The sequence below is a fragment of the Branchiostoma lanceolatum genome, chromosome 19 (genome assembly GCF_035083965.1).
Source record: "Branchiostoma lanceolatum isolate klBraLanc5 chromosome 19, klBraLanc5.hap2, whole genome shotgun sequence".
Classification (NCBI taxonomy): Eukaryota; Metazoa; Chordata; class Leptocardii; order Amphioxiformes; family Branchiostomatidae; genus Branchiostoma; species Branchiostoma lanceolatum.
The window spans coordinates 4,986,573-4,997,608 of NC_089740.1; the positions used below are offsets into that span (position 1 = coordinate 4,986,573).

Below are 11,036 nucleotides of genomic sequence, written 5' to 3' on the forward strand. Positions count from 1 at the left end.
TCAAAGAGATACAAACCAATAGCGATAAAGCATTACCCTCTCTGGACAGTTTAATATTCTTCAATGGATAAAGGAAATCATGATAACACAAGTGGAGTTGCCAATTATCCGTCTCCCGCATCAGTAATGGTTCAGTCCATATGGGCGTGCTTTTGCCCTGCCGGACGATGACCTTAAAGCTAGACGGTGACCCACAACGAATTTCAACAAGATTAGCAACGTAAAAAGACGTTGCCATGGCGACGGTGGTCTCAATTAGTTTTTTCGTCGTTTTTTTTTTTTTAACTCGTAGCTCTAATAGCATAGATTATATCAGTTGATCACCTTCTCTACCCAAATAACACAAGTTGTTCAAAGTATGAAAGTCTTATCTTAAATGGCTATTGTAACATTTCCTCACCAAAACCGTATCTGCTCTTCCAGAGCAAGCCCCCATGGGTCCAAACCTATGCCACTTCTTCCTGACATCAAAAGCTAATTCGTCCACACACAAATCTAGACCCTAGCAGGTCCAGGACAAAGATACAAAAACGGGAAGTTATGCTGCAGTACCAAGGGATGCCGCCACTGGTATTGTGCGCACGGCGATTGACCTCCCAATCTTTTTTCAGAGACATCTCTTCACTTTTTCTGAAGGAGAACATGAAAAATGGTCCGTCTGTCTGTTGTGTTTCCAGATAATTTTGGCCAGCAATAACTAAGACTGAGGTCTGGATGGATAATATGATATTTGGTATGTGGGTAGGTGATGGGGACAAGAAGGTCAAGGTCGATTTTGAAACCCTGTCATGACTCATGTCACCGATGTTGTGCCCTTGGGAAAGGCACTTCACAGTCGACTTTCCTCACTCCGCCCAGCTGTGAATGGGTACCTGACTTCGGTTGGGGGAGGTCGTATTGAGGTCACCTGGTGGCGCCGAATGGCAGCCGCCCAGACCCTTGCGACAGTTCCACAAAATGCAAGACTTGTGTGGAGCAAATATGTGTCTGTTTCCCATTTGTCTTATGTGTGATTGATTGTGAGCCCTGCACCAATTCAGCACTAGAAAGGCTGCCATTGCACGGGCAATTTTTGACTGATAAGAACCATCTTTTATCTATTATAAGAATCATTATTGTTACCATTATATATACTAGAGAGATGTAGATATAGATAGATAGATATAGGTAGATTTCAGACAAATGAGTTTTAGGGATCCTACGCTGTAAACAGACTTAATTCCTTTAGCCACAATTCTATTAGCCTGGGTGCCAGACCACCGCGCTCCTGGCGCTAGTCCTTCGGCCGGGGAAGCAACTGGCGCCGCCGCCACAGATAGCACACGGCCCACTAATTAGCTCTCACGCGATAGAAATCCGAGTTCGGCTGCCAAGCGCTCCTGGGTGCCAACTCTATCCCTACTACTAGGTCTTCCCCGCCCAAAAGGGGTTATCATCGCATCGCGCGAAAGGTCTGGTATCCAGGCTACAATTCCATTAGCATCTGTACAAAAGCTACACCACAGTGTAAAATAGGGGTGTATTGGGTTATCTTTGTAGACGTCAAAGAAATTACTCTAATTCTCCTTTAAAAGGTTTTTACGATTAGATTTTTGTCAAATGTTATTTCTAGCTAATAACTTGTTTGAGTGTGAAGGACGTTAGGCTGAGTGCTTAATTTACATCATTTTAAGAGCCCAACGCAAGGTAAGCAAACAATGTACAGATTGTTAAGTTTAACATTTATATATATATATGTATGTACATATTTGTTTTTCAGACAAATGAGTTCGAGGGATCCTACGGTATAAACTTCTTTAGTCACAATTTGTTGCTGAGCAGTACAAAAGCTACACTACTGTGAAAAAGAGGGGTGTATTGGGTTAACTAGGTAGACGTCGATAGTAATTACTCTAACTTTCCTTCATTAAGAGTTAAATGTTATCTACAATAAGATATTCTAAAACTTCAAGTTCACCACAATGAAATATATTCAAATGTTATTTCAAGCTGATAACTTGTTTAAGTGTAAACGACGTTAAGCTGAGTGCTTAACTTAATTTATACCATTTTAACAGCCCAACGCAAGGTAAGCAAACAATGTACAGGTTATTAAGTTTAACGTTCACATTGTAGTAAGAGTCTTTACAAGTGCTTTGAGCTGTCGGTAAATCGTGGACAAGATCGACAACTTTAAAGGCAGAACTCAGTTGTGTGCTCGTCCGAACCGGCAGGGAACTTTTTTGATCACGCAATCAACGAGCCTTGGTTGAACCATACACCAATCACAACTTTTCTTGCAAGAAAGGAGGAGTAAAGCAAGTTCGTCAGATAATTCATCAAGGATGGGAGACAAGAACAGAATCAAAAGGGCCCTGATATTGTTGTTGGTTTATGATCTGTGGGTGGGGAGGGGAGATTCCGCCATAACTGTGCAACAAGCTGGGCATCTTAAAAGTAAGTACAGCATAAAACAGCTTTATCCCTGTGTGCTCATTTAGTACAAAACGTCATTATGATCAACCTGGTAAATATCAAAGGGCTTGAGCCTCAAAAGACTAGATTACCATTACGTAATTGTTATATGTCTGAAAACTTACTTTGCCATCAGTTTACAACGTTAACCCAGTATAAGTGTAGGAACAGTTAGACGGATTCGCATTGATGCATATGGACAAAATAAGTCAGGCAAAACTTACTAGTCCCAAGGAGCGTTACTACTGGTATTGTAGATACGTATGGTATGCATGTTATCTATCCCGCATATATTACACTTCGAATTCGAGATTGACCAAGTCATACTTTGACCATGGATTCAATAAACACACGAGTCTTCTAGATTACCACCAACAATGACAGGTACATTTTTCTGTAAAACTGCAGACAGAATGGAAAGGCTGACAACAAAGATTGCAGCGGTCAAACTGGGGTTGACGCGAACTGCTGGGACTCTGGGAAACATGGCGGAGGGAGGGCTTCCTAAGATCCCAGAGTTCAATGTCGCTGAAGGCAAGACGGCTTTCCAAACAAGCACCCAGGCGTACCATACACCATCTACAGGCGAGCAATACCCCGGGGAAGCCCGTCTTGCTATTGACGGTGACACCAATGGGAATCACTGGGATAACTCCTGTTCGCACACCAAGGGAGAGGCCAATCCTGCTTGGTGGGTGGATCTTGGACAGTCGTATATGATTAAAAGGTACGTGTGGGACATTGTGTGTTTGTTTTTTCTTGTGTGAAACATCACTGTCAGCGGGATACGGACTACAGTCTCTCTCAAACTCATGAACTACCCTGGCACAACTGAAATAGTACAACTCATTTTTATTCTTTTGCTAATCTAAGATACATTCAGTCCCAGTCTACTGGGTTCCTTAAGCAGCGTGTCCCTCTGGACTAAACTACAAGAAGGTCTACTTTGGGAACTCAAGTACTTACAGGTAGCCGTCACAATTACCGTTAGGCAAGCTCCAATAAACTTCAAGTTTCATTATTCTTATGCCCCCCTCCGTCAGATTCTGTATGTGGTGTTTGATAATTACCTTCGTCAAGAAGGTTATATTTTGATGCGCATCTGTGTGTCAGTGAACACGATAAGTCGAGAACGCCTGGATGGATTGTTGTCGTATTTGGTGTGTCGGTAAGTATGTTGGAAACCTCAAGATGATTAGATTTGGAACGAACTCATTTGCATAATTAACGAGAAAATAATTTTAAGAATGTTATATTGCATTATCAGTCTCTGTACCAGGCAGCTGAGGGAGCTCAGACTGGCAGGCTGGTGACCCTGGGGTCATCTTCCAGAAGGCCTGGCTTCCGCCCTCCTGTCATGTGGAATTAATCTATACATACATATATGTATAAAGTCTGTTTCTTAGTTACAACACACATTTCCCTCCAAAATTCTGTGGTAGTCGTGATGCCTGGTCTACTTGTTCCTAATTCAACGTGGAGACTCTGAAATGTAAACTAGGGTTTTTGTTGCATTGTCACCACCCTATCTACAGGGTTGTCATCTTCAACCGACAGGACTGCTGCTCGGAGCGACTCAACCCCTTCAACATCCACATCGGGGATTCCAGCCAGGTCACCTTGAATTCCAAGTGTGGAGGTGATCATCAAATCGACCTTAGCCAGCCGTCTATTTCCGTCTCCTGTCCGGGGATGACGGGGCGGTACGTCGGCGTTCGTCTTCCTGGTTCTTCCCGATCAATGAGCCTGTGCGAAGTCCAAGTCTTCTCAAATGGAGGTATGTCGCCTCTCGTCCACCCTCATTAAATCAGGACTCCTATCGCTCCACGTTGGCTCTCGCGAAGGGGCCCTGATCTTCAGCGCCGGTAGACATGGTTCTGGCGACGTCACCACCAAAACAGCTTCAGCCAATCACAGGGTGTGCTTCCCCTCATCTGACGCAAAAGCGCAAAGAACGCTGGGAAGCTATCAAGTCTCACATCGTTACTTTTGAATCCCTGATCTTCAGCGTCGGTAGACATGGTTTTTAAGGTTTTAAGGTTTTAAGGTTCAGAACAAATTAACCGCCAAATTAATCATTAATGAGCAACTGTCAGTAACGGCGCCAGAACCATGTCTACCGGCGCTTAAGATCAGGGCCCCTTCGCGAGAGCCAACGTGGAGCGATAGGGGTCCTGATTTAATGAGGGTCCTCTCGTCGTGCACGACGGATAATGCTTTGGTCCCAATTGCGCCGGTGCCCGTAGGGGGTACAGTCCTGCAATGGCCGGTTGACTGCCGGGTACCGGGAGGGTACCTCCCGGTGTTCGCACGATTAGCTCAAAGCGTGTATTGTTACCGAGTTAAAATGATTCGGGGTCCCGCCAGGGCCCCAAAGGAGCCCAGCAGCCGCAGGGTTTTTAACGGGGCCACGTAGGGGGCACGCCTGAAAGTAAACACACACAATAAACAGCCCGTCAACTACCCGGCAGGGCCCCTTTTTCAACTTGGGACCGAAGCATAATGCTAGGGTCACATTTACAAACCGGGGCCCGGCCGGGCAGTTTGCGGGAATGAAAAATATGATTCAAAATACAACAAAACACACAAAACTTTTTTTTTAAGTTATGAGCGTAATTTGTGTATATTTTCTTGATTTACACTTTTATTATTTCGTTTCCACAAACACCCCGGTCGGGCCCCGGTTTGTAAATGTGACCCTAGCATAAGTAGGAAAATCAGTTATCATGCGTTCTCATGTGGTAGTGCTGTCCTTTTCTTGAACCTGACACTTTCCCGCAGACCTACGTGTTACACAAAATATTATTTTCCCGAGGTCATAGTCTGGTTGCTCCCGTCTCGTTTGTCCTTTCTTGTCAGAATTTTTTTAAATTCTGGTCTTCTTCTTCAATGCTGGTGAAACTCAACTGCTCCATTGTGGGAGATCAAGTGCATATAATATCCAATTAGCATCGTACATATGTTACAGACTTAAGGATTTGCCTTAAGGATGTCTTTGTACCGTTACGCTGAACCCAAGCCATGCTCTGAGTCTTATAAGTAAACAAATGCACAAACATGGTAATGAGCAACTCCGGCAGGTGTATTTTTTATGATACTTTAGCTGTTTTCCAACCCGGTTCGATTTCATCGAATACACGGGAACCCGATAATACGTCGGTCACATTTGCGCCGGTGGCCGTAGGGGGTGTAGCCCCGGCCGATGCACTGATGGGGTACCTCTCGGGGTTCTTACGATTAGTTTAACTCGCCTATTTGAGTCCCCGGTTGATTTTAATACAGAATTAAAAAAAAATCTCAGGTCCCGGCTGAGCAGGACAGTTCATAAAAATGATAATGAAATCAAACACAAGCAAAGTAAATATTGATACTATACTTCATCAACATCATCAACAAAAATACCCCCAGATAACCCCGCTAGGGGCAAAGTAGGGGGGGAGGAGGTCCCAGGCTAAGGCGGGCAGGCCTCCAGCCTGGCGCGGAAAGACTCAACGGTGGGAGCCGTAACAACCGCGCCAGGCAGGGCGTTCCACTCGGGTATGGTGCGGGGAAAGTATGAGTATTTGTAGGAGTCTGTTCGGGCGTAAAGAGGTTGAAATTTGAGCGTGTGGCTTCCCCGGGTGCGCCCCTGAGCTGGTTTCAGTAGACTATCTGTATTAATATTGATGAGGTTATTAACTAGCTTATAAAAAAAGGTGAGGCGGGCGTTCCTCCTCCTTTCAGAGAGAAGGGTCCACTGCAGGTCATTGAGCATTTGTGTCACGCTGCTAGTCTGCCGGTAGTCATTCAGAGTCACTCGTGCGGCCCTGCGCTGGACGGCCTCCACCGCCTGTATCCCTTTGGTGGTGTACGGGTCCCAGACGGTGGCACTATATTCCAAGTGGGGCCGCACCAGCGCGTTGTAACAAGTGGCCTTGACCCTAGATGGACAATGGGTCAAATTGCGCCGAATGACCCCTAGTACCCTGCCGGCTTTGCTAGTGGCGTAGTTGAAATGGATGTCCCACCGCAGATCGTCGGACAGTTGTACTCCAAGATAGGGGTGGGACTTGACACCGGTGAGGGCTTCTCCACTTAGGGAGTACTGGGTTAGGATGGGGTGCTTTTTACGGGTGATATGGAGGATGTGGCATTTAGAGGGATTGAACGACATAAGCCAACGATTTTGTCAATCTGTTAGCGCATCAAGATCAGACTGTAGACCTTGTGCGTCAGAAGGCGTGCTGATAGTTCGATAAATCAAGCAATCGTCGGCAAATAATCGAACGTGTGAATCTACGGAGCTGGGGAGGTCGTTAATGTACAGTAGAAAGAGCAAAGGGCCTAACACTGTACCCTGAGGGACTCCAGAGGTGACCCTGACAGCTTTAGATGTTCCGCCGTCAAAGACAACCCTCTGGGTTCTCTCTGTTAGGAAGGCCCTAAACCAAGACTGAAGAAGGTCAGAAATGCCGTAGTGCTCGAGCTTGCTCAGCAGCCGCTCGTGGGGCACGGTGTCGAATGCCTTGCTAAAGTCAAGCACCGCGACATCGACCTGTTTGTTATGGTCAAGATTGTTGGCCAAGTCTTGGAGGGTGAGTACCAGCTGGCTCTCACAGGACAGACCCTTCCTGAAACCGTGCTGCGCCGGGGACAGAACGCCATGAGTGTCAAGATGTTTCATCATGTGGCTGTGCACGATGTGTTCAAGCACTTTGCCACAGACCGATGTCAAAGACACCGGCCTATAGTTGGAAGGCATTGTTCTGTCACCCTTTTTGAAGATTGGAGCGATGTTAGCTGTTCTCCAATCCTCAGGTACGTCTCCCGTAGATATTGATTGGGAGAATATTGTCTGAAGTATTGGCGCAATTTGCTCGGCAACAGTTTTCAGGAGGCGAGGTGGTATTCCGTCTGGTCCTGTGGACTTGCTGGGATTAAGACTAGAGAGCTGTTTGGCTACCCCCTCCACTGAGATGTTAAGGGGGGGATAGTTGGAACTACGGATTCGCCAAGGGTAGGAACGGTAGATTTATCCTCCCAGGTAAACACTGACTCAAACTGGGCTCCCAGTGCATCAGCCTTTTCCTGGGGGTCAGATGTTAGCACCCCCTGGTGTCTTATGGCCGATGCACCAGTAGAGTCCTGTCTGAGAGATTTGACATAGCTCCAAAAGGCCTTGGGATTATCCTCGATGTTTGTCTCAAGGTAGTTGGAAACATAATCCCTATGACTGCCGTATTACTTAGTACTACTTTTTTTTTCCTGACAGGGCCTTCTCCGATCGCGGATGTTCCCCAACCCAGTCCGACTTCTAACACGCCAGTCGGTAAGTGCATATCGTTGTTAAGTTTTAAATGTGGCTGCAGCTGCATTTATAACATCAAATACCGAAACTTTGGCACGAATAATTACATGTATAGATAACCCGATTACCGTGCTACCAATGGCCGTGGTTGACAGCTTGGCTGAATATTCCACTGCGTGCTCCTTCTTCATTTGGCACACCTTTTTTTTGTTGGTCAAAAATTACCCGCAGTGGCAGCCTTTCTAGCGCTGAATTGATGCAGGGTTTACAGGTTTCACACAATACACAACATATACATATCCTATCCACACTTGAATTTTGTGGAACTGTCGCAAGGGTCTGGGCGGCTGCCATTCGGCGCCACCAGGTGACCTCAATCCGACCTTCCCCAACCGAAGTCAGGTACCCATTTACACTTGGGTGGAGTGAGGAAATTCGTGTAAAGTGCCTTTCTCAAGGGCACAAGATCAGTCGCATGACAGAATTCGAACTCGGGACCTCTTGGTTCTGAGCCGAACTCTCTGACGTTGCGCCACACGACCCCACACCTTGAATAGCACGTTCAAGATTACGGCTAGCGTAGCACCTACAGTATACACTTATCTATTAGTTAGTCGTTCACTCGTCCGTCAACCCCAAAGACATTTGATGAATGACTAGGACTGTCAAAGGTGTAGAGACTTAAGACAAGTAGAAAAAATAATCATTTTCTATTTCACTTTCACGTAATGTGGGGTCGGTGATCGTTCAATTGTCTGATTTTTTAGATTCAGTTATAAGTGTTAAGTTTTTTATATAACACTTGTCTGCCAAGCATGTCATGGATCGAAGTATGCCATTGTTATTGACAGCATCTTCTTTCTTGGGTAGGTGTAAATGTCGCGCAGGGGAAGACGGCGTACCAAACAACCACCTCGGGGTACTGGATACCATCTACAGGCGAGGTGTTTAGTGGGGAAGCCCGCCTAGCTGTAGACGGGAACACGAATGGCGATCACGGCGCAAATTCCTGTACTCACACCAAGGGAGAGGGTGCTAATGATGCGTGGTGGGTCGATCTTGGACGGTCATATATGATTAACAGGTACGTGTAGGACATCATGTTTGTTTGTTTCATATATAAAAAATCCATCGTTCCTTTGCTGAGTTATTCTCCTTTGAAGATTTTCAAGATAACGCCCCTGCAGTTCCAGAGCAAGCTGCCAGGGGGCCTAAACCAACACCACGTCTTTATTACACCACAAGCTATCTGCCACCAAAAAATCAAGACCATAGCATGTCCAGGTCAAGAGATACAAAATGGAATTTCTGCTGCAGTACCAAGGTCACATACCAGGGGGCCCAAAATCGACCGTGAATTTCGGCTTCACAACACCTACCCACATACCAAATATCATCGTAATCCATCAAGAGGTTCTTGAGTTATGCTGACTGGAGTGGTGCGGAAACACAAACAAACAGACACACAGACACACCCAAAACTATATCTCCATTTTTCATGGAGATAATAAAGTTGTGAGCTTAGTGGACAGTCTATGTTGAGGCACCGATATTCCAGCATCCATCTGCACCATAGTATAGTGGCTGCAGACTTTCGAAGGCCTTTGATAGATTGCATCACAACACAGTCATCTTTAAACTGCTAAACAAGGGCCTGGGAAGTGAGTTGATTCCATGGATCTGTGATTTCATCTCCGGTAGCAAACGGCGTGTTCTTTTATCATTTGCCTGACCCGTATAGCACGAATCGCAGCCCTGTGAACACATATGTGGAATAGTGTAGGTATATATGACTGTGATTAAGTGTTCCACTGCGACATTTCAATAAAAATACATCTTGAATATTGAATCTACAGCGTGGTCATCTACAATCGCCTGGACTGCTGTTCGGAGCGACTCAACCCCTTCAACATCCACATCGGGGATTATAGCCAGATCACCTGGAACCCTAAATGTGGAGGTGATCATCTAATCGACCTTAGCCAGCCGTCTATTTCCGTCTCCTGTCCGGGGATGACGGGGCGGTACGTCGGAGTTCGCCTGATTGGTTCTTCTCGAGCAATGTCCTTGTGCGAGGTCCAAGTCTTTTCGAATGCAGGTATGCCTTTGTTACACTTATCTGCACTAGCATAATGATATTTACTTTGCAGGATAATTACGACGTCTTTAAAATTCTCGATGTTATTTCGGGCGTGACCCGGTGGGAAACCCTGCGGGTACCCGGCTTTTTTGGGGCACGGCCGGCCCCTGGGCTCTTTTCATGCTAGGATCACATTTCCAAGCCGGGGTCCGACCGGGCTGTTTGAGAAAACAAAGAATAAAAGATGCATATCAAGAATATACATAACGTATGGTAAGGAATAATTTTAAAAGTTTTGTGTGTTTTGTTGTCTTTTATATCATAGTTTTCGTCCCCACAAGCTACCCGGCCGGGCCCCGGCTTGGAAATGTGACCCTAGCATTACTCGGAGTTGAAATCAACCCGGTACCCGGTAAAAAAGATGCCGTTAGCTTATGGTGAGAACGCGGAGAGGTACCGGCATCTGGCAAACCACCGGGAGAAATATGTGGCTGCGGAGCCGGTCGGGGCCACACCCCCTACGGGCATCGGCGCAAGTGCGACCGAAGTATTAACGGGGACTTAATCACCCCCTTTTAACTGCATTATTGTAGTTCTCAGTACAGTGGGACCATATCTTTGTTGCTAGCTTTGTTGGCACCAGATCCTTGTTATCATCTCCGTAATATAAGCTTATACCATGACCAGTAGATTACCAATGTCAATGACAGTGGCTAAGACCGTTATCATTATGTACAGTTGCCATGAAACGCAACGTTCCTATCACTTTTGTTATACAGGTCATTCACTTGACTGTTCAGTAACGCACTTTATCTCTGCACATCTAGGTTGATTCCAAGATCTTCCACTCATCAACGGAATACAGTCGTCTGCGGAATTGAGGTTATTGACAATGACCAAAAGAAAAACGATGATCTAATGGTTAACGAGATTTTACAATAACTTTAGCCAAGATGGTTACGCTTAAGAGAAATTTGTTGCTTGATTTGTTGATTGGTGTGTTAATCTTGATGATGTTCATGCTTATGTTGGTACAAGGATTTCTGCAGTGATTGGAAGTTTGGCCTCTTTGTCTGATGTGCAATGACGACATGTATTTCTTTTGATGGAACAAATTGAATGTGAAAAGTTCCTAAATGTTCTAAGTTGTCTATTTCCAGACATGAAGCACTCGTGGGAAACACGGCTATTATTGATAATATTTGTCATATTTGT

General features: G+C 45.6%; 1 protein-coding gene across 1 annotated transcript; it reads left to right on the top strand.

Moving 5' to 3' along the window:
- The first annotated feature begins 2,939 nt into the window (after positions 1-2,939).
- LOC136425882 (uncharacterized) lies at positions 2,940-10,887 on the top strand. Its single transcript, XM_066414812.1, has 6 exons — positions 2,940-3,145; positions 3,990-4,231; positions 7,706-7,762; positions 8,612-8,825; positions 9,598-9,839; positions 10,649-10,887. The coding sequence occupies exons 1-6, from the start codon at positions 2,940-2,942 to the stop codon at positions 10,651-10,653; spliced, it is 966 nt and encodes a 321-aa protein (XP_066270909.1). The 3' UTR covers positions 10,654-10,887.
- The last annotated feature ends 149 nt before the right edge of the window (positions 10,888-11,036 follow it).